The sequence below is a fragment of the Vidua macroura genome, chromosome 15, assembly GCF_024509145.1.
Source record: "Vidua macroura isolate BioBank_ID:100142 chromosome 15, ASM2450914v1, whole genome shotgun sequence".
NCBI classification, from domain to species: Eukaryota; Metazoa; Chordata; class Aves; order Passeriformes; family Viduidae; genus Vidua; species Vidua macroura.
Genome location: NC_071585.1, coordinates 8484628 through 8511042, shown reverse-complemented (window position 1 = coordinate 8511042; position 26415 = coordinate 8484628). Strand labels below are relative to the sequence as shown.

Genomic DNA, 26415 nt, shown 5'->3' with positions numbered 1-26415 from the left:
AACCCCAAACAGGATGCACGCCTCTGCTTGCAGCAGGAGGAGGAAGGGACAGCACAGCACCCAGGGGAACCCTTCAGAGAGGAGAGGCAGCACTGCAGGCCTTAAAAGACACTAAGAAGAGAGCAGAAGAACAGAAGGGAAAGCAAGATGGGCTTTAATTCTCTTCTTCTTCTGTGTATGAGTGCACGTGAGTAAATTCAAGTTCCCATAGCAGAGCACCAAACAGGGAGCATGACAATGAGGAAGAACACTAGGTAACAGAAAATCCCAAGCAAAATGAATCACAGTATCACTGTTGGAAAAGTCCTCCAAGATCATCAAGTCCAACCTTTGGCCAAATACCACCATGCCCACAAAACCATTACACCCTGTAAATTGTATGTATGTAATCACAGCAGCATCATACAACTGCTTCCAACTACACTGGCATATGTACCTTTGTAACCTGACCACAGAGCAACTCCAAAATGCTTTTATTTATACAGCATCTATCAGCCCCCAAAATCACAAAAATCCTAGCAACATGGTTCTGATCTACGAAGCAGCTGGGGGAAACACCGAAGTCCTTCTCTCACAGACAGCAGCTGAGCAAGGCAGGCAGGTTTCTGCTTTGTGGTATCCTGATTACTGTGAGTTGAGACAGGTGCTCACACACTCAGAGCCATGAGAGCAAATGAACACACCTGGGTATATTTTCAAATATACAGATATGTGTATTTTGTCTGACACAGACAAATATATACATACATGACACAGATCTAACACTGGGGTCTTTCCTGCTCTTGTGATCTCTTTTCTCCCAGCATGAATATCCTTTAGCAAGGCTCAAGGCTTTGGCACTGAAAGCCTTCAAACCCTAGTGAGGATGCTGAGGACTTCATAGAACTGGGCAACTTGGTATTAGCTTTAATGCTTAAGTTTCTCTTTAATTTAATTTTTATATAAAAAACAACTTCTTCTCAAATTCCCTGTTTCCTCTATATTTTCTTCTCCGTCTTCTCTATCCATACAGATGAGAACAATTGCCATTACTGAATCTTACATTATTTTGCATGGGTTTTTCTCCAGTGTGGGCATAGACTAATGTCACCCCCTGAGTGCAATTCAGCTGATTTCTCCTGCTAGCTCCTAATAGAAAAGACTAGTATTTAAATGAGTATATACTAAACCCAGGTGCAGAAAAACCCAACAAAATCTCAAACAAACAAATAAACAAACAAAACCCCATAATACCTGGTGTCTTATCTTCTGACCCCAATGTGAAAAAAAGCCTTACACAACACACAAACATAAGCTACCTAGCAGTTTCTGAGTGTGCTTCAATTGAAAAAGAAAATCTGATTACACATTTTAAAGTAGCTACCTACTCAGGCCAACCAAAATTATTCATTTGCTGATAACTGCAGAAAAGATACTATGGGAAAAAAACCCTACTAAAATTTAAAGAAGGTAAAATAAATTAGTCTTATTACAAAGTGATATTTTGCTTACCTGAAAAAAGTTTGATAAATATTTCTTTATACAAAGATAAAATTCTGTTATTGTCTCAAAAGAAAGTAAAGTTGCTTTGATTTGTTTTTTTTACTTCTACCCTTTTTTGTTATGCCTGTTTTGAAAAAAAAAAAAAAGGGGTCAGCAGTTCATGATTAGCATCTCCTGTATGACTAGTAAATATACCCAGTTAAGAAACCATCATGCTCCTTTTCAGAGCTTCTTAGTACTCCATGCTGTCAGTAGAACAATTTCCTTTTCTACTGAGCAAGTAGAGTAATTTCCAGTAACTCACAGCAGCTGAAATACGTTTAAGTACTGAAAAAACCAACAACTTTTTTCTGTCTGACTATTTAAGTTCTATGTCAGTTTGGGCTGCCTTTAAATAGAAACACAGTTAGTACTGTAAGCCAATTCACAGTCCTGACATTTGAGGCATTTCTTTAAGTCTGTCTTAAGGGGTAATACTGTTATTTTTCCTGTAGGAACAAGAAAATTCTGGCAGACTTCTTCCCTAGCAGCTTCTCAGATGTTCAGATAATGTCATTCAATTAGAACAAGCTTCTGAGAAGGAGCACACACTCCCCCCAAGCTCCACAGCCTGTTCCCTGCACACCCAACCACACAGCTTATCATCTGCACCCATTCTTCATTAGCACCTGAACTAACAGAGTTTTTCACTACAGATTTCTGGTATCAAGTTTCATGAAAAGGAGTAAACAAACCATTCAGCCAACTCTCCAAATGGCAAGAACATTTTCTAGGTAAGGCTTCACGGGGGCAGCGTGGGGAGAGTGCAAAAATACTCGACAAGAATCTCATTCATTTCCCACTGAACTGCTCACACGTGATGTGCTTCCTTCTGCCCGACTGGAGTCTTCCATAATTACCCACAAACATGACAAGCTAAGTGCTCAGCACACAGGCTTGGGAGGCCTGATTTTAACCTTGGACATGCACGAGACAAGAGAAACCTGGGTATGTAGCAGGCAGTGTGTGCTTTAATACTCATCAGAAAGCAAAGTAACTTAGCTAACAGAGGTTTTGATATTCTGATATTCACAGTAGTCCAGGACTGGCCTTTCTTGAGGTCACATTACAGCTGTTCCCTGCAAACTACACAGGGCAAACAATGGAACCACATGACCACTGTCTTCCTCCAACATGCCCATATTCTGGCTGTCCCCAGGGACATAGCCCCTGGACACAGGAATGGACAAAGTGCAGCCAGCTCAGAGCTGCACGGGTCCTGACGGGCAGGAGACACCCAACAGCACCCACAGCATTTTCACTGAAGTGAGAGAAACTCAGCTCACTCAAACTTCTGTTCTCACATTCTCTACCAGACATGACAATAATCAATCAAAAGGTTTAGAAATTACTGAGGGGAGTGCAAGGCCAAGCACTGCAATGTGTGAGCCACCATTTCCATAGCTCCTGAGGCTAAAATAAAACAAAATAAGAAGGCATATAGCAAAGTAAAAGTTCCTTTGGGCAATGCTCAAACTATTTACCTTCTCTGTCTTTGAGTGGGAACTGTGGTGAAGATACTGCTCTGGCTTAAACAGGCACAAGGCCAGGATCTAAAGTCAGGGCTGAACTGCATTTGAAATTTCTTCATTTATCTACTAAAACAGATGGAAGAGAACTGTAATTTGGCTCCTGTTTCTTCCCAGCTCTATATCACACAAACTGAAAGAGTAGAAGGTTTCTGGTACTATTACAAATTTTATGTTTTGCTGACATTTTAGCTAGAGCAAGGGAAAAAACATTTGGAGGCGATGAGAGTGAGGCACACACAGATCTGGAGGGGCATGAAACACCATGAATGTGCAGGGCATGATCAGTGCCCAGAGTAAAGGAAATGTGACTGTTTCTGTGATGTATTTTACTTATTTTAGACAAAAATAACTAGTGGATGTTGTGGAATGATCCTGGAGAAACAGAGCAGGATCAGTGGTGTGTGATGGATCATTCCCATGCCTGAAGCTCACTGCTGTCAGCAGGGGCTGTTGCAGGTCCACACTTGGGTAAAGCCAACCACTGGGCACTGTTGGGCTGCTGATGTGGGCAGGGGGTACCTACAGCCAGGATTGTTGCTACTGACGCTGGCACCACTGCAGAATCCTCCACCTGTACAAAATGGGTTCTTTCAAGGCCAGAGTTCCAAAGACAGATAATATACAAGAGCTGGGAGATACCCAGATTATCAACACAAAAGCATCAGACAGGACTGTTTAATTGCTTGATAAGTGCTATGAAATTAGAAAAGACAAAAAACTTTATTACAAGCACGTTTTCTTGCAGATGCATCTCACATACATGCACTGTTAATACTCTATATGTAGTTCATGGAGTATTCCATGCTGCAATTCACATGTTTGAACAAGCTTCTCTGCAACGCATTGTGTTCTGAATAATAGTATCTCCAGAAGCTATCAGTTTCAGAGAAGAAAAAGATTGTTTACGCAAATGTGCAGAATCAACAAGTAAAAGCTTTGGTTGAGCACTAAGCAACATTGTTAACCACGCATTGTTGTAAAAAGAAATAAATTCTTTTCAATACAAAGACTACATAATAACCACTCACACGTCTACGAAGCAGAACATAATTGTATTGTGTGTGTTGGGCAGGTACTGTTACAAATTAATGATTGAATGTAGCACTTATGGTCACATTCCTTAGACACAACAGAATCACATGAATTTTGTGCAGATACATTTCCCACATGTGAATATTTCCCATATATGAATTCTGCTACTACTCACTGTAAGGTGGAACAGCCGATGCATTAACTAACTGATTACTAATTAATAAAATTATTTCTTGTTTTTAATGGGCATAACTTTTTTCCTCCAGCAGATATTTTACAGATTAAGGTTCTCTAACACCACAAATGCAAAATTTTTCAAGTCCTCAGAGACAAATTCTGCTCTTGGCTGATTCTGGAAGCCCAGCACAACCACACTGTGGATTCATTGCTGCAACTGAGCTTTGCATTTTTCCTAACATTACTCACAAACATGTGATCCTGCAGACATCCAGTTCCAGATGTAGCACTGGGAGGGAACACAACCACTGAGCATGAAACCACTGCATGCATTACTTTCCACTTGTAAAACTGCTGAAGTGGTCACCTAGAGCATTCAGCCAAAATTACAAAACAAGTTGCAGGCTCCAAGTCACACTGGTCCAGTTTATTCCAGAACAGAAGCTTGGATTCATCCAAGCTGTCACCATGACCATAAGCTAACTCGAAGCATAACAAAGCATACACAGAGCAAGGGATAAAGCCCTTTGAAAATACAAGGGCAATCTATCAGTCAACCAGATGAGCTGACCATCCCAAGTCAGCAAGGTTTGTAACATGGGACACATAAACACACCCTCAGTCACCTGAAAACAAATGGTGGAATTGTTTCAGAAGAGGAGAAGACACTGCAGTGCACAAGCACATACATACACCCCATGCTTTTGGTACATCCTCATGCCTCATGACCCCACCTGGAGTAGTAGAGGGAAAAAACAGAACCCAAGGGTTTGTAGAAACACTTTCTTACAACACTTGCCAGCGTAACCCAAGTGTGAAGCATTTCCACTTGAGTATATCTGTACATACATGATTCACTCACCCCAACCTCTCCTGAAAAGGATTTCTAATTTAGAGGAAGGAGCTGAAATGCAGGAAGGGGAACCAAGAAAGTGACTGTTCCAAAGGCTGCTCAGTGAGACAGGAGACTGCAGCTATCCCCAGACAACCCAGGCCATCCCACAGGGAGGAAGCGATGCCGCAGGCTGGGAGGAAGCCGAGTGCGCACTGACAGTGCTGACCTCGTGATGGCCAGGACGGGCAGGGCAGCCTCGTGATGCCAAATTCTCAAGACACCACGAGCTCCCAGCCACCACAGGATATGCCAGGAGGAAAGGCAATAAGAGTGACTCTTCACCTGTTAGTTCATTTTGTAATGCGCTTTACCTCCTTCTAACAAAGGAGAGAAAAAAGGAGCAGAGGGCTTTCTCACTCCACCATTCGTCTTCCCGTTCCACTGGCGATGGGAAGAAGCCAAAGTGAAGCAAGGGCTAGGCAGAGGTCCCACCAGGGCAGGCAAACACCTTCCAAGGCACAAAGCCAGGCAGACACAAGCACCCCAGCAATCTTCAGATTATTTCATCTTTCTCTGCATTCACATGCACCTAGCATGCTGGGAATATCAATCCAATTCCTTCAGATCTGGTGATGATATAAGTAAATAATCACTGGATGGACTGCTAACCCTCTGATTATCAGCTCCTCAGTCACTGTCCAGCTTGCAACATTGCTTTATTCAGAGCTAGCACCTAATTTTCAAGGACATACTGGGTGGTTTAGGAACATCACATTCCTACCTGGAGAAGCACTTAGGATACCTAGAGAATGGTGGCAAGGAAGGCTTGGAGAGTGGCCCTTTCATAAGAAATTAACAAAACTATCTCCAAGCTCTAGAGGTGCTCAGTGGAATCTTGTCACTTTTATGTCTCTGTTTCCAAGATGAAAATTGACTTTAAGCACTGGAAGGTATATAAAAAAATTACATGACAGGAAATGCAAAACAGATTCTGGCAAAAAGAAGTACTTTAGAAAACAGCAATATATTTCAAAACACAAGCCAAAGTCATCATAGCACAGAGAAAACTGTGCATAAATCAAAGTGAAGTATTTATTAGAACTTGGTGCACTCAAGCTAATGAATGCAACCAAAAAGCCAAAACCATACTCTTCCAGAGATTACAAAAGAGATGGATTTTTATAAAAAAGCAAACCTTAAAAGGACATTAAAGGGCAGAAATTAGCTCAATAAAAGCACAGTAACATTTCAGATGTTTAAAAATTTGAGTAGTCTTAAAAATTATGGAACAAAAGCTTTTTAAAATTCATCAGATAACTGGAAGAGATAAAAAGCCGGACTTATTACAAAATGAGGTCCAGCTAATGCTCTTTTGGAAGAAAGACTTTGAGGTGGTGAAATTCCAGGAGTTTTACAAATATTGACAAAAATCCTCACAGAACGCCAGAAATGAACAAACATCAAAACATGCTGTTTCATTAACAACAGGTTTTGGTCAGGCTGGCCTGATGCACTGCTGAGGAACAACTTCAAAAAGCCTTGTGCAGAACTATTAGGGTCAGGAATTTGCTGGCTGCGTTGCTCCCAAGAACTGACACAATTTGGCAAGAGATCCGCTTTCCTGGGCTCAGCCAAGCTGTACACAAAGCTACCTGCTCCTGAGAAAACAGTTCTCTGGGTGAAACTTCTGACTGGAAATACCAATGTAAAGACAACTCATGTTCCTCCTTCACCATACTCCAGCCTCCACTTTTAAAAGCTGCAGTAGTCTCTGGCTACACATTAATAAATGTCTCTGAGTTTCTTTGCACTTTATTTCAAGAAATTAGCCTCTGGTTCAAGAAGCAATTACGCTTTTGTAAGAAAGCACGTACCATTTTTTGCTGTGCAAGAACAATAGCTCTGCAGAAGAACTGGCTCATGAAGCATCTTTGTATCAAGCTACCCATTTACAACTCTATGTTTATTGTAATTCCCTTGATGAATGCCACTGCCAAAAATTATGTGAAAGGAAACAAATTTCAAGACACCATTTAAAGTCACTGCCACAGAGAACAGAAAGAGTCTGGGCTGATGGGGAATGCTTGCCACAACAGATTTCAGGAAATACTACTTTGCAGTCAGCCTGAGGCCAGTCCTGTCTCAGGAACCTGGCAAACTATTCTCTCAATAAAGGAGCAGCACGTATTACTAGAAGACCCCAAGAAAGCACGTATCTTGGACAACCAAAAATGGCTTTCTCTATCATAAAGTACATTTAAAATTATTTTTTCCTGTATCTATCAGCTTGAAAAACAGCACTCGTTCTCAAAAATACCTAGATAACCAAAGCAAAGCCCTAAAGGAAGAATGTGCCCAAAGATACCCCACACCATTGGTAAGACTTGAAACTATAAGGGGTTCTGTCAAGCTTGAACAATCACCACACAGCTGTACCTCTGCAACAGGTGCTTTAACAAGAGCAAAACAGAGTTTGCAAACATCAGTGGAATGCCCCTCGGGGTGAGATGGTTCTTTAGAGTTCCCTAGATTAAAATAAAGAGACACTGAAGCTTTTATTGAGCTGTAGTATAAAAAGAACTCCTGATTAATAATCCTTCTATCTTCCAGCTAGGCAGGCAGGATGTCTAGAGACAGAAGGGAACAAGTATTTGAACTTTATACATGAGATGCAAAAAAATTCCCACTGAGTTCCCTTCTACATGGAGCCCCAAAATGTACAAGTCCCATAGCTCAGTGTTACAGGACAATCCCTCTCCCTGTGTCACATGCTAACAGCGCCCAAGTGCAATCAGGATCCCAACACACTCTCCTGCAGCAGCCCTGCTGCAGTCCTTGCAGCTGTATTTACCATTGGCAATACTGCCCACACATCCTGAGGAGGATATAAAGCCTCAGCCCTCCTGGTAATTTACTGAGCTGCAGGCTCAATCTACTGAGCCCATTTTGAAGAACAAAAAGCCGGTTGAGTTTTCAGTGACTTACCAGCTTCCTTTTCTCCAGAGGGCTGAAGTGGATCCCTGGAAAGCCAGGAAAGACACAGCAGCTGGAAATCACTATCTGTAGCAGTCAGTAATGTAAACGTGCACTGGAATGTTTTGTGGGCCCGTATAATATACAGCAAAAATGCATGGCTGCTTCTGCTTAATTTAAGGAAGTTTTTGTAAGATTATTTCCATCTTACTGGAACAGGGTTTGTTTATTTGCTATTTTAAAGTGTATCTCCATTTTAGATACATACAGCTTACAGCTCATGTGAACACCTTTATGTATTTTTACAATAGGAATACTTTGATTATAAAATTCTAGAAAACCACTTACCTGAGATTTTATTTTCCTAATAACTGTAATAGCCTGAGCCTAGGCTGAGCTCTCCTGTCACCAGCAGCGGCCTGTGCCAGATGCTACAATATGGCCAAGAGATCCTATTTATAGTAAGAATTACCCTCAGGGAAAATCCACTCACATGAGTATTATTTGCAGGAGACAGCAGGTACTCTACATCTTGGAATATAAGGGCTTAACTTTTCCCTCCTAGAATACTTGCAGGTGTTTCTGTGTTTCTTGTAAACAGATTTTACCACTAAAATTTGAATATTCTTGCTCACCATGTGAATGTCAAACTGCAGCAAGAGATTTCAGTCTAAGGGCCAAATCTGCCAATTGCCCTGGATTAAATGGAAGAGCTAAAAAACTAACAAGCAGTGGATCTACTGTGATTTCCTAAAGTTTCTTCTGTAAAACAAATTGCATATATATATATATACACATATATCTATATATACATGTTAAAAAAGTATATAAATGGCAAACTAGTACCCCAGGAAATATTTTACAGTTGCTAACTTACTGTTCCCATTACTAAACCTCTAAACTTCTCCAGCACCTAGTCCCAAAGGGTTTTACAGAGTCTGGCTAGACTTAGGCTCACAAAATTTCACACACCCAGAGCACAGAGAGAGATTCTTGGCAGGAAATTAAAAAAAAAAAAAAAAAAAAAAAAAAAAGGAAAACAAAATTAAAACCCACCACAAACAAATCAACAACTAAACAAAATGTTTCCCCTGAAAAGTATTGTTTTATTTTTGAAACAGTGTAAGGTCAGATAAATAGAACTGATGAATTTTCACAATAAGCCTGATGGAAATGTAAAATATATTGATAGTAAAAAAAAAATCATCCTTAAATGTTCTGCTATAGCAATGTCATTGCCAGAGTAATTGGGTTCTTCTCTCCAAGTACATATTATTCACAAAATATAGTAAGAGAATTATGCATTTTTATGGTTGTTCTATACAGTCTTCTCAATAAGAGACCTGTGTTTTCAAAGTGAAGAAAGACAGAAATAACGGTGTTCAGAATATTTGGGAAATGCTCTGTTATTTAGACTGTAAACAGATATAATGTATCAATCCATAAAACATCAGCTTGCCCCAATAGAATTGATGAGGCTGGTGCATTCAGGTTCACTGGAACCAGCAACAGTCTGAAGTGCTTATTTCCAGTCTCCAAAGACTCAGCTGTCCTAAGTATCAGTCCTTATTTTGTGTATCATCTGAAAGTTTCACCAGGAATTGATAATCCTAACAAGTTGTGATCTTAGCTACAAACTTAAGCCTCATTTCTAAAATGAAAGCAGCCATTAGGCAATGTGCCTAGAGAGCATCTGTATTAATCTTCAAAAATACTACTTGGCTCTCCTAAGTCAGAGCTGGATCTCCCACCCTCCCCAGAGCCTCATCAGCCTTTCCCTGCAAATTATACCTGTGGGTCCACTAAAAAAAACCCAACTGCAAATTCACCAGATATCAGTTGACAATTCATATCACAAAGTGAAACAGCACTATAAATTTCAGACCCAGTTTGGCACAGAAGGATACAGGTGACAAGGGAAGCACACACCTTGCCAAGTACTCGCTCTCCTTTCAACACGGGTGTGATTCCCACATTTCTGCCCCAGGTCTGCCCTGCAGCTGTTGCATGAACCACCAGTCTCTAGACAAACCCATCACTAAGGCAAGGCAAAAGGCACGACAACTATACAGAGCAGTCTTAGTACCCCTTCCCTTCTCCACCAAGAGCTCTGGTCCAGTACTAAGATGATTTGGAAAATAAGATGACATTGCCATCCTTAAAACATTTTGTTTCTTAGAAAAAATAATTTTAAAACAGGATTCACTCCACAGCGAATATCAGAGAGGTGTGAAAGCAGTTACAGATCAGTGTCTTCAAAACTTGTGTGAGCTCCAGGCAATGTCCAGGAGCATGTCTTGGCTCCTTGAGGACTCACATAGTCCAAACAATAGTTTTTGAAAACCCTTGTGCTTAGATAACTGCAGATCCACCGTTATCCATCTAAACTGCTAAATACTGCAGCTAAAACGAGTATCCCACCACAGAAAATTAAGCCCATCAGTCAGAGATGTCCCTTTACAGAGCAACCCAAGGGCTGATCATTTGTAGGCAGTAAATTTCAAGGCAGCGGGTGGGAGGAGAGCTTCACCACACTGTTAGAAGTGCTTCAAGAAGCTCGTAACTCTTACCAGTGAAGCAGATTTTATTTCCATCCAGGTGGCAAACCGCATTTAAAAAGATATTGAAGGTTCTCTCTTTGCCAGGACGCAGACACGGCATCGCTTTCGAGCCTGACCATTATTCACGCGTGGAACGGCACAAAAGCTGCCTGTTTCCAAGCAGACCGGCCCGCGGAAGCCCCGGGCGAGCCCCAGGCCCCGCAGAGCACCGAACGCAGCCTCTTCCCGCCCCGGCCCCCACTGGGTGCGAGCCCACCCGGCCCCTCGGGCTGCCCTGGGGCCCCTGCCCTGCTCCCCGCGCTGAGCTTGGCCTCGATCGGCCGAACCAGTGCTGCTGCTGCTCCTCTCTTCGCCAAAACTTCACGTTTTCTCCCCGTTCCTGGGGCTGCTCCCTGGGGACCTGCCCGCCTGTCGCCCTCCCCCGGCCCGCAGCATCCCCGGCGGGGCCCGCGGCCTCACACACGCCGGGGAAGGGGAGGCAGCCGCGGGCTGGGGGCGAGGCACGGCCCGGCGCTGGGAGCGGCGGCCCCGGGGGGAGGCAGCCGAGCGGAGGCACCGCAGCGGCCCCGACGTGGCGGTCCCGGGGGGCTCCCGCCCCGCGCCCGCCGGAGGGGCCCGGCCGGGGCGGCCCGGGGCTCCCGCGGAGGACGGGGGACGGATCCCCCGGGGCTGGGGGGAGCGGGGCACGTCGCCGAGGAGCTGCAGATGGAGCAGAGAAGGGTCTGCCAGCCCCCGCGTCCTCCGGGCAGCGAAGGGAGCGAAGAACTCGGAGAAGAAGTTTGGGGCAGGGTAGGAGCGCGACCCCGTCCCGGTTACCTGAAGACACAGTCGTCGCGAGCGTCCCTGGCCGGGGAGATCAGGCCGTGCTTCTTGTTGAAGAGCTTCTGGAAGAGGGTGGGCGGCATTTTGGGGCGCTGCCGCTGCCCCCGCCGCCGAGGCGCTGGGCTCCGCGCAGCGCCGTCCCTTCGCCGCGGCTAGTTCCGCCCGCCCCGCTCCATTCGGTGTCACAGTCATATGACAGAAATTAGTCACCCGGCGCTGCCAGGAGGGAGGAGGGAGCGAGGGGAGGGACGGAGGGAGCGGGGGCCGGCCGGCGGGCGGGGCGCGCCCCGTGGGGCGGCCCCAAGTGAAGAGCGGAGCCCCGCAGACCCCGCGGGAAGCGCCGAGCCTGGCGGGAGTGCGGAGTTCCTCCCTTTCACCCGCCTCGGCGGCTCCTCCGGCCGCAGCGTGTGCGGGAAAAGCGCCCGCTCCCGACGGGGCTCAGCTGGGGGCAGGGCCGAGGAATGCCCCGGGAGCGGCGATAACGCGCCGCTGTGTGTTTTCCTTCTTCGGACGGAAGTTAAAGGCAGGAGCCCCAGGAAGGCGAGAGGAGGTCACGATCGAGGCATCAGATCCTTCTCGTGGCTCTACCCAGCGCCTTCGGGACTCGGCGTGCAGGGCTGAACCAGAGAAAGGTGACGTCTTTTACCCCAAACCTCGAAAACCCAGCTCCTTCCTGCTCTCCTTCCAGGTACAAGAAGCGATTCTCCCACAGCTGGAGCAGAACCGCTCAGCTCAGACGCACTGGAGTCAAAACCTACAGGGAAGGTGGAACGTGTGTAGCTGATGGCAGAGGAAGCCATCATTACAGGTAAAACATCCATCCACAAAAGAATATTTAGGACATAAAGCGCAGCAACTGACTCCAAAACAAATAATTAAAAAAAAAAAAAAAAAGGTGTGATAGGTTTTTTTAAAATCAAACGGATCCATGCCTTTTTACAAAACTATTAGCAATACCTAAATGAAACAGAAACGCTGGTAACAGCCAACAGTCTCCTTCAGTGTCTCACTGCTCAGATACAACCCTGCTAGGAAGTTTAATTAAGGACTGACAAAACTGACTGACTCATCTGCTTTCCCTGGAAAATGGAATCAAACATCATATGATGTAAGATTAAATTAAGCATTATTATTTTTAAGGCATAATTTAGCACATGTGTAAGGTATCTACAGAATGATTCTTCACAATCACCCATCTGTAGGAACTTTGTTTTCCATCTACTAGGAGCTGTAGACAATTCTAACACAAAACAGGAATTAATGTTTAGATGCATCTTTTCCCCCTTGTTCTGTACAGAAGACACACATGGCTGCCACAGATTTATACATGATGAATCTTTACATCCTTTCACCATGTAGAAGCCTCCTGGCTTCAAGAGGAGCACATAAATACAGTCTCAAAGATAAAAAGTCCTCAGGGAACAAAACAAAATGATAGAATTTTGGCCAGGGTATGTAACTCAGCTTTCAGCAGTTTCACAACTTAGAGCAATGAAGATTTCACTAAGCTCAAGTGCATTGCAATTCAAGCTGATGGAGTCCCTTTAAATGTAAGTGAACTTATGTGTACATTCAGCATATTTTGATCTGGGCCCAGACATCTCTTCTGTGTCTAAAGATTATGAACCAAACCAGAACCATCTGCATGTAAGGCTTTACCCTCCAATGACCTGTACATGTACCCTTGTAGTGCTCCAGTACAAGACACATCTCCCACCATCTCTGAGTACTTGGAGTCAAAGTCTCCTAAAAGTGCACTTCAGATAACAAGAATAACTAAACAGTGTTAATGAAAAACCTCTTACAGATTTATGTATAATACATTTACTCAACATGCATCTGCCATGCACAATTCCTGCTGATAAAGGATTATCAGAGTTCTTGCATGGACTGACTTGCTGGAACCAATTCCATTCAAGCCATTAAGACTTCATCATGTCTGGGATGTGACAGAGCAGCCTTGGTGACACTGAACAGATTCTTCTCCTGAATCACTGCACAAATAACCTCCTCAGTCCTACCCATTAACTGGCCATGAACCATAACCTTTATCTACCAATAGGGAGGAGCCAGTTCCCACTCTGAATGAAATTTCATGTAGTGATTTTTCAGCTGAAAACCAAACTATGGGAAAATGCCTTTCCTTTGAGAACAGCAGAACAAGGGTAGGGATTGTTGCAGCCTCAAAATGAATTTCCTTCCCTGGGGCAAAGAGCTAGGCTGGTAATTAATTACACTTTCTCTAAGAGTCAGACAAAAGATGATAAGAAGCAGTGCTTTCATAACTGAAGGGAAGGACAACAGATTGTGGTTCGTGATATTTCTGTCCTCCTATACAGCCTCATCACATCAAGAAAAACAAAGGCAAACCCCAGCAATATTCAGGCTGCTACAGCCAATTCCACAGTTACAGACCATGTTTTCCTATTTTGCACTTTCCAATTAGTTTGCCAGTATTAGTCTCTTTGTATAACACCACCAAATGCCCTGGGGCAAAGTAAGTGTTTTTCCCTATGACTTTCAGAATACCCTTACAATAAACATATCTTTCTTCTGGACCATCTTTTACTTGAATAATCATCATAAGCATTATGATGATTATTCAAGTAAACTTACTAAATATGTGATTTTCAATTTTGCTTAAAGCTACGTCAAGGAGCTCACCTCTGTCTCCTATGGGCTCTAGATTCTTGCGTAATTACTAATGATAGTATTTGCAAGAACAAGGATATTGATAATTAAAAGCATACTCGACAGGACTCCAAGGAGTTATTGGCAGAACTCATTCTATTAATGCTTAAAAGAAAAATAGCTTAATGGCATAATTTTTAACCTTGAGCCATTTAGAATGTTTATATAATACTTGTTCACAGACTAATCCAGCAGCAATTATTTGCACTTCCTTCTACCCCAGAACAATGGGGAAAAGATCAGGGTTTGAACTTTCACTGGCATTTTCAAATGCAGTCAAACTACAGTTATGGATTCTGTATGTCTTTCTTTAATGCTCTTTTAGGAAATACAGAACTATTTTCCAGGGTGATAACACTGAGAAACAAACTCAGACTTTTGAAAGCCATACAAGCATTTCAAAACATTGAAAAACTTCCTTTTCATCCAGATAAAGTCTGAGTAAAGGATACTGTAGTGAGAACACTGTAGGGGTCCAAATTACTTTAATGTGCAATGAATTCAAATGGAAAAAAATTGTTCTTGACAGTGTTTTCCGAGACATTCAGCACATTAAGAACATTTATGAACTAACAATTCACAACCTGAACTGGAAGCACTGGGAATCTGACTCATGTGGACAGTGTGAGCAGTAACCTGAAAATCCAGAATGTCAATATCCATCTCTTCAAACAGATCACCTATGAAAGGGTTTTCCCCACCATTGTGTTCATGTAAGGCATTTACTTTCTCTAAGTCTGAAGCCACTAGAAGAAACAATGACTAAGAGATGTGATATTACAAAATACCTGAGATGAAACAGGAAGGACTCTGAGATGGCAGTGGCTGGACAGTGGATGTGCCCAGAATGGTGACAGTGCTGATCATTAAGAGCCAATTCTCAGTGATGATGGGGTGAAGATGACCTGTAGTCATGTTCAGAAATCAAATTACAGCAGAACTCACAGTCCTGTACCTTCAAAGTTCTGCAGACCTAAGCATTCAAGGAGTTTAATGGTGCCATACTATTGACTTCTGGGTTTCCAAGAGTACAGGAATGCTTTCGTGGCCACTCCCAGGACTCCATATTAACACTGTCCTTCATAGTCAATGTTAACACTTAAACAGAGGTCCCATCTTTAGACGCTAATGCAACTAGAGAAAACTAGAAATCTTGGCAGAGAGAGAGCCAAAGGTAATTCTCTTAAAGGAATTTGGTCTGCTGTTCTTCAGTCAAACTTTTTAAAAATCTAAACAAATTGAAGAATCATCTTTATGGAATCCTTACAGCATAATGCCCAGAACAGGATCTAGCTGCTGGAAAAAATAATTTCATATAAAGTATTTGAGTATTTACTAACTTACTGAAACATGTAATACTAAATTTCAAACAACATACATGCAAAAACCATACAACTATTATTTACTAGTTAGGAATTCTGTTTTACCACCCTGTCACATCAGCAAGACGGTCATTTCTTCTGTTAACTCCTGCTGAGAGTCAAAAATCTCATCTCTGTTTACAGTAGATCCAATTTTTGGTACTTGTTATAGTATCTGGGAGAAAAAAAAGTGATAAGTAACTATGAATAAAGTGGTACATTCTCACAAGTAAAAGAAAGCTCAATGATCTGACCAGCTGTTCAGATGTTCACTAGATATATCCAATGCTAGCATTTGTCTGGAAGAATCTGGGTCTTGCAGGTCTCATTTACCAGTGAGGAGAGGACAATCATTTTGAGTATATGTACATTCCTAATGAAAACCAGCATCATCTGAAAGACTCCTTGAGCAGAGAATAAAACATCCAGCGTGAACCCCCCACCACAGTGGGGTCTAATTCCTGATACCAGGATCCTCTAGAAAAGGAGTAAGAAAACCAGACTTTTGTTCTGACAACACTACTTGCTGATTTGTGATTCACTTGCCCACCAAGTACAACCCGTCTTCTGTATTACCACAATTTGCCTGGGCACATGACCTAGCACAATCCCAGTTCTTTGATCTGTACACAAGCGTCAGATGAGTGTCATTAATTAATACATACACACACACTTACAAGCACTTCCCTGCATTCTAGATGCTGTATAAAACTGGTAATAAAGTAGAAAGACATTTGGACCTAAGAGACAGCAAATGAAAATTTTTGTGTATTCAGTATTTTTGAAAGCTGCAGTATTATGCAGCTTATGCAGTATCTCTGTATTGAATTAAAACAGAATAAATGACATACAACTTGCAGGAAACTTGAAGAACTACTTTAAACTTTGGAAGACACGTGCCATCCAGTGGTACACCAAGAAACTTCATGAGAGATGGGAAAGGAAGAGGCTTTTACCTCTGTGTTAAGTGATGAGACAGTTTTGTTCACAGCTCTTATTTTTGTTCAACAAAAACAAAGGAAGTGAATAAAGAAGTTTTCCCTATGTTAAGGGTTTCAGGAGAAAAGAACAGAAACCTTATGAGAAACTGGTAATTTTTGAAGACAAACATTACTGATAACTTGAACTACTTTGGTGGAGGGGTGGTGGTGAGTACCAAAGTTCAACTCAGGCTTACTCACCCTAGAAATAAAGCACAGAATAATATTAAGGCCTTAATTCTGAAGTAGCCTATGACTGTATTAATTCCTATTCTAAAGATACTTGGAGGAGAAAACGTTAGTGCAATTTTATTAAAGTACCATTGCACAAGAACACTATTAAGCCAGAGAGTTGAAGTTCTCTGCATCTTTCACTCTGTTTAGCCTTGTGATTTTTCCAAATATTCAGCCTTTAAGAAAAAGTCTGAACAACAACCTTTAAACACTGAACTAACCAGTTAGCACCTGCACAGTGTATCTATGCTATATATACAGGAGTATAGAACCAAGTCTATACCCCTTTACCTTCAGGCACTCCTTTGGGACGGCAGAACTTTTTAGTCCCAACTGGGACTCGCTGGAGCCGGGAGGGCCTCGGGTCTGGTGACAATCTAACGATGGAGCAGATTTCTCGTCTTTCACATACAGGCTGAAAAAATTAATGAGATTTTATTCACACAACTAATCCCACTGAAGAAATGTTCTTTTAGCTTTCTTCTAGGGAAATTAGAGATTACATGCAGATTTCAAGGCATATCACTAGAAAACATTTAAGACTACTTGTGTACACCTAACATGCTATTGGAAAGGGTGATAGAAAGCTTCAAAGCTTTCAACATTCTCTATAGCAGTTTTGATACTGTAAGGATTAAATATACAGTACAGTAAAAATTAGCATGACAAAACTGGATTTAAGAAATGCAATAAAATCAGAACCTTTAAAATATTCTTTTCTTCTGGACTTTGAGGAATAATTTCTTTTCCTGAACTCAGAGATGCAGGAACAATTTCTTCTGAGTTTACAAATGGACCTGTGGTATTCAGGAACAGGTCTTCCCCAGGTGAGGCTTTACACACCGGTGACAAGCTAAGCTACAGTTCCATCAAAATACAAAATATACAGGTATAACTGCCCAGTTAAATAACTGACAACAATTCAGATTGGCTAATGCTTGTTGGCTCATGCAAAATATATTCTATTGCTTAAATAAAAATTATTTAGGGATTCACCAAGACCCTGATGTTCTCTATTTATTAATCTAGTATGCACTAGCTCAAGTGTGAAGAGCTTTGTACAGCCAAAGAATTCAAACTGGCATTTAAATATCAATTTTGAATCAAAGAGTTTATGCAAGTACAGATAGTAGTGCTGGTTTTACATTACATTTGTAAAAATACAAAACAAATTCCCAGATTGGGTTGTTTGAGTTTTTTAATTATTCAGAATTTATCCGTTTGTTGTGCAATTTGCAGTGTAACATATATATAGGCAGAAATGGAATGTGCCACAAAGAATGATTTCTTTGGTTTTAATCATTCAAAAAAAACCCCAAAAAAACCCTCATCAGATAGACACTCACATCTAGCTCTAGAGGCTGAACATTACCAGGATTTTTTAGGACTTTATTTTCCTCCATGATTAGCATGGTGGAAGTCATTTGCTAAACAAAAACAGAGAAGAACTCAGTATCAGTTTCAAAGTCTTTGCTGTTTATTATTACTCTTACAGTATTCTCCTAGTACACAATACTTTAAGAACTCCATTTAGAATTATTAGTAGTTCTTCAGATTTATGTACTGAATTCCTATCATTCAGGGTTGGGTTTTTTGTTTTTTTTTTTTTTTTTTTTTTTTTTGTTTTTGTTTTGTTTTTTTTTTGTTTTTTTTTTGTTTGGTTTTTTTTTTGTTTTTGTTTTTGTTTTTTGTTGTTGTTGTTGGTTTTTGTTTTGGTTTTTTTTTTTTTTTTCTTATGCTCTTCAAAATTAAGACAAAGAATTAGTTTACTGCAGCATGGACATTTCAGATGTGGCACTTCCTGCCACTTCTCCTATTTAATTGTAACTTCTGTCAAGATTCAGAACTCCCATTTCCATTCCATCCCAGTGTTAATCAGTGGGGCACAATGGAAATACTCACCACCACAGCATCCCTCGGTTTGGTTGGCAGAACTTCTACTGTCAACTCCTTCGAGCTGTATGACATGTCTTCTGAGGCATCAAGCTGCCTAAACGATGATGAACCTTCTTCAAAAGGATTAAAACTGCTTTCTTTTTTCTTCAGCCTTTTGGCTTTAGTTGTTTGATTATCATGCTAAATAGTAAAACAATTACATTTTGTGTTACAAAGTCGAACTCTGTAGCCTGATAAGCACTAAAAAAAGAGTCCCCCTGTCATAGTAAAGCTCTACACAACCCATTTCAGTACCACTGACATAGCCAGTCTGAAAAACAGTGAGCTTGGGGACATCATGATTATTGCTCTCTCAAGAGGGAGAGGAAAGCTACATCTTCAATTTGCTCTGGCTGCAAACACCACTTTACAAGTGTAGCAGGAACTACTATTCCTCTAGGTGGAGTTTTCCACCCATACAAGGAGGAAATCATTTGTGTTACAACCTTGCTGATTTATTAAGAATTTTTCACCTTGCTTTCCGGTCCTAATGATGAAGAACAGCGCATACCACTTTTTAGGTCTGGAGTTCTCTCTCTTGCAGCTGTTATTTTACAGAGTTTTTTTCCTGTGACAGATTTCCAACACATTAATTAACTTTGAGACAAAGACCACTACAGCTACTCTCCACCCCATGTCTTACAGGATGGTTTTCAAAGAGGAATAATTCCAAAGCCACTCCTGTAAACACAATTCTTCCCTCCAATACAATCCTTGTCTCCTTCTCCCCACCATCAGGACTGCTTTACTCCTCTCCCATTCTGTAAACAAGGCTGTTTATTAAAATGTTCACCTGGCTATTTACAGCTGGGTAAATACTGTGGGACCAGAGACCTGCATAATCACACAGACAGAATTGTATTGGTCACAGATCAGCACTGTAGTTACATCAGGGACTCAGTGTATTTGTAAAACTGATATGAAACAAGCTCAAGTAAAGAGCATGACACAGTTTTTTTCCTGGGTAAGGTAAATATGAAATGTCAATTTTCAATGAGCATCATGGGTGATTAAATGGCGGGATCTGAGACTTTAGTTGGTTGGTTGTTTTTGTCTTCTTCTTCTAACACATTAATTAGAACCAAGTCTTATTTGCTGGGACCATTTTTCAATTTACACTTTCCCTTCTAGACATAACTGAGTTTAGTCTGTGCTGGAAAACAAATGACACAGTAGAAGCCTGGTTTAGATACTGTGCAATCATTTAAGTTTGGGTAGAATATTCTATTCTCACAGCTTCTACAACTGCTTCAGGTTATATTTTACCTGCCAGCGTAGTTGAAATGTTTAATGCTGGAGAACTGTAATAGCACCTTGATGGTCTCTTTCTAGAAGAGGAGAAAAAGAAAAGAACAACTATCCTGACTGAATGTTAACATTAAGAAAAAACTATCAATAAGAAAATCCTAGGAAAATATAGGATTTTCCTATATTTGAGCTGAAACAGGATGAGTGAAACAGGATGAATCTTATTTTAAAAAATATTGTTACGAGTTGCTTAATCACCTTTTACAGTTATTTGATAGTTTATCAAGTCACACATCTATCCTGAGGACTATTGCAATTTAAGACCCACAGAAGATTCACTAAATACTTAGCACTTCAGCATTCTAGGACAGAACACATTTAAGGAGGATGCAGGGGAAATCAGGTTCACAAGAAAATTCAGAATCAATTGTGTAGAGATCTGTAACAGTAAGACCGATATGTGTTATGAATGAAAATGTCTGCATATGAGACTGGAAGGAGAAGCACAAGGGTTAAAAGAAATGATGCTGTTCCCAGAAAAACACTCATGTTCCTCAGGTTTTTATGTTAGGACCTGAAGGCAGCTCTGTGACAAAGCCAAGTATACAAGACCCTTCTCTGTGATAAAACCTCACCACAGACAACTTGCCAGAGAAAACCCAGCACCCAACAACAGGAGGGTGTCAACAGGGTGCCAGCACAGCACGCACACACACCATTCTACTTCTGGGCAGATGCATTCCGAGTAAGGAAACACTATCAACAGGCAGTTACTGGCCCAAGATTAGAGTATAAAGTCACCAGGACTCCAAAGCAAAGGAGCTCCCCATGTAAGTTGATGATTCCTAAAGAACATAAAAGAGCTGTCCAAAAAGTGATTTTTATCCAGGCAAGCACAGAATGTCAGATTTATTGAAGACAACAGATACTCTTCACACTCTACTGCACAGACAAGCCTGGCCAGACCACCTGAGCACACCCCTTTTGCTGTGACTGAATGAAATCTGACAAAATTAGTGCAATTGCATAAAAGCAACTTATTTAGTGATTTTGTAAATAAATGTAAAATGTCTTCCCTTCCATAAATCCTTCACTGAATTCTCTTACATTGACTTCCCTACAGCTGCAAGGCCAAACTAGAAGTCTATAATGCAAACTCTTCCCTGACCAATTTCAAATTCCACCAATATTAAAGTTAGTGAGGACACAGGTAGCTGACACTCCACAGAAGCGTTTGCATGAGCAGAGGCTTATTTGTACTGGCCTTTCTTTTAAGGACGTCTCAAAAGAGAAGAGTCTGAACATTTAGGTGCATCAAAGAGTCTGCTGTATGATTACCTTCTAGTGCATCGGTCTGGAAAATCCTCTGGTGCAGGTTCTAAAAAAAACCCAAAACATGAAAGCTAAACTTTAAATGAAAAAGCTATGCCAGCTTAGACTAGACAATTTTTTAGTGCAAACTAACTTATAAAGCACAGTATTAGAAGTAAACACAAACCACTAGCAGGGAGCTGCTCTGCATTATGCAAGAGACCTCACATAAAATGATCATTACATATTTTATACAGGTTCCTCACATCAGGGTGAAATTTGTTTACGTTTATATCCTGAAGTATTGTAGAAAAGAATTACCTAATATTGCTGAAAAATTTGAGATCTGTGGTATCTTATCAATGGTCACCGCTTTGCTGGAGTCCAGGAGAGTAGAGTTCTTGTACTTGCCAAGGTCCACAGAGTAAAAATTGCATCTTTCTGGACATAAAAAATATAAGTGCAGATTTCTTATGCTGAAATTCATTGAGTTAATAAATTTGTGACCAAACTGAAAGCAATCATATTTGCAGGACAGGAACTAAAAAAGCAAAATTAAAGCACTGTCTTGGCTCAAACAGCTGCAGAACAGTTTGGAATTAATTTGGCTGAACACACATTTGTGGCTCATTCCCAATAAACAGCTTGTGTCAACAGTGAATACTTTAGGTTTAAAGTAGGATTCAAATTACACAAGGACCTGATTCACACCAGATTAGAGCATAGATACACTGATTCCATGTTAGGCACAGGTTTATAGCAAAGATGTGACCTGGTGAGTCACACCAAGGGAGGCCACTAGTCTTTCTATTGTAGACAGTCTCCCTGCACATTATACATCAAAGAAAACTGAAAAAACCCAGAAGTCTCACCCAAATCATCATCTCTGAATGTTTCAGGGGATGAGTAAGTTGTCAGGCTGTCACAAGCAGTGCTATAATCTGCAGCTGAATCTTCATCTAAACACTCTATGAGAAAGGTGGAAACACCTGTAGGAAGAGTAATTTCTACACCTAGAGAAAGAGACAAAAAATGTGGCTAAAAAAAATCTATCAACTTGTACTAACCATCAGGATTTCCTTATCTGAGTTTCATTCCTGTAATGCATTAAAAATTGTCACTCATCATATAATAAGTCAAAATACAGTTAAAGAAACAAACAAAAGGCATCCTTTGTTTACTTCCATACACTACCATAAGCCAAGAGAAGATACCTTCTTTGCCCATGGCTCACAAGACATACCTGAAGAATATAGCCTCTAGTAGGGCAATTCTTAAATAGGTCACAAGCTTTTAGAAATGCAGGTTTGAGTAAACTGAAGAACTCCTGTCCACAACTACATCTGTCAATGATAAAAGCAACATCATGTGGTTTCCAACAGGCTGAGCTCAAGACTGTCTCAGGTGCTGTGGGTCTGTCTGTGCTGCCTACAACCAATTTGTGCGAGTCCAGCTAGAGGCTGCAGTAAGAGGCAGAAGTCCAGCCAGTGGTATCAAAACCTTCACTTTCTAATATCACACAGTCAGAACCAGTACAACAACAGCACAGTACAAGACCAATACTTTTATAGAAATAAACTTTTACATTCAGTTTTTATCAATATCAAATAGATTTAATAATAGAATGTCTTGCCATTATACTTACTTGAAGTCACTTCAGCATTTTTTAAACTTCCTTTACTTTTAGAGTTCATTATTTTGTAATCCTAAAATTAAAAGACCAATACAGACAACATGAGAAAACTGATTGTAGACAAAGAAAAGCATTTAAATATTATCCTACATTAGCAGATGCTGAGAAAACTCACTGCCTAGTACTTCACCACTTAAGCCTGCTATTCACAGTGTAATTTGTAGCAAGATATTTCATGCACATTAACAAATCTGCAAACTTACAGCTCTAAAATTCATAACAAGTAAATATCCCATAATTTGATCCTGCAATCTTTGCTGAATGAGACTGCCCTTGAAGGCATACTGACATCAACTGAACTTAGGCACAACAGAGGTGGAGTAATGAACTTCACTGTCTTTTGATTTTTTTTCAGACACCTAGTCCTCACTTTCAGAATCTTACACCATTTCAGTAAATACAAACATCTATGATGTATAGGCAGTAGATTCTACAAAACTAGGCATTTTGTAGAAAATGTAAATAATTGGTAGACTCTAAAGAAGAGCTAACATTTTAAAGAAAAATAGTTTTATACCAGTATCACTGGTGCCCTTTGCTGCAGCAGATTTCAGTTCAAACACACCTGGTTCACTATTCTCTTGCCATTGCAGTATTAACTGTTCTGTAACACTTCTGCACCACCACCTCCAATCACTTTGTTCCAGTTTTAATAACACAAGAGCATCAGTGATATGTCAAACGTCTGTGCCTGACCTAGAAGTGAGCAATTCTCTGGAATCACAATCTACTGAGATCTCTTCCACACAACACAATTCCTACAGCCTTGCCTCATCCAAGATAATTAGTATTGTTGTTTTCTCATGCTAGTAGTTGCAACAGTTTTTATTCTGGCCAAATACACAGAAAATGTAAACGAAAATTAGGACCAAGCCCAAACGTCTGGGCTCAGAGAGACATAACTCATAGGAAATTTTACCTGAATAGAGAAAGAATTTAATGTGTCACATTTCTCTGATTTGTCCTCCACCACTAGTAGATAAAAAGCAAGACTGCATTCTCACCTTCAGTGGTAGACTGCTTTCTTCTGGTTCTTCTTCTTTTATCTTGAAGTCTGCTGTTTCTCTGACAGTCACTTGCTTGCTGCAGTTAAAGAACAGAACCAAGTTCAATCACAGAGCTACACTGCTTTAGACAAAAGCAACAACTCCACCATGTCTTTATGGGGTGTCAATAAATAATCTGACAAACATCAGTGCACAGATAATTCAGACTGCATTGTTCCAAGAGCCATCTCAGAAGACAAAACTATATAATTTACTATCAAGTCTTAACAATGGTGTGTTTGAATGAGTTCTAGCTGACCTTTGGTTGCATGAAGAGCTCTCTTCAGTATATTCAACGTTTTCTTTAATCTTTGGTAAGTTTTTCCCACTGAGCTTTTTCTTCGGGCCTAGAGAATAAATATTTAGCTCAGTAATGGTAATTTCAACATTAGAATTTAGATTATTTCTAATTTAGCTGTTCCCACCTTCTACATTCATAACACTTTTTGACCCTATTATCACAAACAATGTAAAATCTGAATTTGCTTTTTTCAGCAGTGTATCAAGACAAAATGAAAAGCAGACCTAAAGAAATACTTCTCATATTTTAAAACTGTTGATTAAAAGGAAAAAACTCCACCACCTTGGAAGCAACCTTTACCTTGATTCAAAGTAGTTTGAGTACAAATCAGTTTTAAATGGTGTTTATTAGGAGTATCAAGGATTTCTACATAAACTGGTCCTCACTGTATATAATCCCAAATGGCATTAACAACACAATTAATCAGTAACCAGCAAATTTCAGAGACATATTTTCTTACCCTAAAACTAATTTTATGAGTCATTTAGCTTTGTGCTTTGCTTTCATTATCTAAAAGCTAGAAACAGTCAAACTTTCTAGAGTTACACTTTTATGACCGCAAAGGAGCGTCCATCCCCACACTAAAATCTGGGTCTGAGTCACTGCATTTCCCCAGGGCCACACAGAGCCCTTCGGCTAAAGCTTCCTGGGAATTCAGGACAGGATGATATATGGACAGGACTCATCCTTTTCTTTCTTTTTTTTCAAGCATATGGAAGACTTCCAGGTGGCTGGTTGTGCACAGGAGCACTAAATACATACAAGAACAGGACCAGCAGAGCAGGAACAAGGCAATAACAAATGTTTGCTGCACCCCCTCACAGCAAAGCTTTACTTTTAAATTACCAAGATCAACCCAAAATCAAGACATCCCATGCTGGTGTTCCCCATGCTCTGTCAGGCTTCACTTGATTCCCATCCCTTCCCTTGAACTGCATTTTTTTCTTAACAGGTCTCAAATGCTTGGCTTGGTATCTGCTGCACTGCATTCAACAACGAGGCAGCTCCTTTTGAGTAAGGACTTCAAGGAATTCTTAAAATATTCTCGCAAAGGTAAGCAAGGCTTTTGTCTTGCCATTTCCCGATGCTGCCTTCCAACTCGATTAAATGGAGTGGAGGCGCTTTACAGAAGGAAAAATCCTTCTTATTGCTAACGAGCAGCTAATATAGAAGTAACACTCCTGTTTCCAGAACAGCAGTGTGCTTTCTCCAAGCGGTGAGGGACATGGATAACAAGAAACCACCTCCCAGCCTCACACAGGACCCGCTGCGCTGGGCACTCCTGTGAGGAACAAACCTTTGGGGGCCACCGAGGACGCTACTGGTAAAAATCTTGGCCGCATTACCCTGCCCAGCATCTTTACCCACGAGAAGACGCCGCACAAAACACAGCGCAGAGTCCTCTTTCCCCCACTTTTCCCGCCAATACCGGCCCAGCCTCCTGCACCCCAAGCCCCGCCGCCGCCCGGGAGAGGCGCTTACAGGCGGGCTCGGGCCCGCGAGGCCCCGCGCTCCCGAAGAGGCGCCGCCGGCACATCTGGGAGCCGCCGGCCCGGCTGCTCGGGAGACCGGCTTCCCCCGGTAGAGGGGACGAGCGGCGCTTCTTGCGCGGCGCCTTCCCGGCGCGGGAAGCGCGGAACCCGCGCTCCCGCTCCATGGCAACCCGGGCCGCCGCCGCCGCCCGCGGCCCCTCAGGCGGCGCCGCCCCCGCGGCCCCAGCCCGCATGCGCGGAGCGCCGCGCGCGCCCCGTTTGAGGGAACGGCCCCCACGCGGGAGCCGCTGTGGGCAGCGAGGCCTTCAGCGGGTCCGGCGCTGCCCTCACAGCGAAAAAACTCCCGTATGAAAATGGAGCGAATAAATCGTGTGTGTGATAATCCCTGTACTGATCTGACCCTCGTCCGGCCCCCTGCCAGCGCCTCGCCGCCCTCGCAGCGAAAAAACTCCCGTATGAAAATGGAGCAAATAAATCGTGCGTGTGATAATCCCTGTACAGGTCCGACGCCGTGTTTCAGCTTCAGGTTGCAGAGAGCAGGAACCTCGTTGCGTCGTTACCTGAAAAAACAGATTGTATAGAATCAGAATGATTTGGGTTGAAGGGACCCCAGATATAATCGTGTTCCAACCTCCTGCCCCTGCCAGGCTGGGTCGCCTTCTGCCACAC

General features: G+C 41.8%; 2 protein-coding genes and 1 long non-coding RNA gene across 7 annotated transcripts in view; 1 reads left to right on the top strand and 2 right to left on the bottom strand.

Moving 5' to 3' along the window:
• FNIP1 (folliculin interacting protein 1) overlaps positions 1 to 11683 on the bottom strand; it is a 64768-nt gene extending 53085 nt beyond the window's left edge. For both annotated transcript variants that reach the window (XM_053990955.1, XM_053990957.1), the window contains exon 1: positions 11448 to 11683. In XM_053990955.1, coding sequence (XP_053846930.1) covers positions 11448 to 11536 — 89 coding nt within the window. In that variant the 5' untranslated portion in view covers positions 11537 to 11683. The remainder of the gene's footprint in view (positions 1 to 11447) is intronic.
• A 96-nt stretch (positions 11684 to 11779) lies between these two features.
• LOC128814766 (uncharacterized) lies at positions 11780 to 25705 on the top strand. The gene is made up of 3 exons (XR_008439478.1): positions 11780 to 12261; positions 25206 to 25306; positions 25445 to 25705. It is a non-coding gene; the product is annotated as an uncharacterized LOC128814766 (long non-coding RNA).
• Positions 14613 to 25979, bottom strand: MEIKIN (meiotic kinetochore factor). Of its 4 annotated transcripts, XM_053990958.1 has the most exons (14): positions 25736 to 25979; positions 24212 to 24299; positions 23911 to 23989; positions 22859 to 22919; positions 22086 to 22226; positions 21535 to 21654; positions 21241 to 21280; positions 19921 to 19982; positions 19128 to 19222; positions 18622 to 18795; positions 18066 to 18146; positions 17422 to 17577; positions 17011 to 17134; positions 14613 to 15680 (listed from the first exon to the last, which is right to left on the bottom strand). In XM_053990958.1, exons 1-14 carry the CDS (start codon positions 25977 to 25979, stop codon positions 15634 to 15636), a joined length of 1512 nt encoding a protein of 503 aa, XP_053846933.1. In that variant the 3' UTR covers positions 14613 to 15633. The 4 variants fall into 4 exon arrangements, with proteins under 4 accessions (XP_053846933.1, XP_053846935.1, XP_053846934.1 ...); XM_053990960.1 differs by lacking the exon at positions 17422 to 17577 and having other exon boundaries at positions 25736 to 25953; XM_053990959.1 differs by lacking the exon at positions 18066 to 18146 and having other exon boundaries at positions 25736 to 25953.
• Between the last annotated feature and the right edge of the window lie 436 nt (positions 25980 to 26415).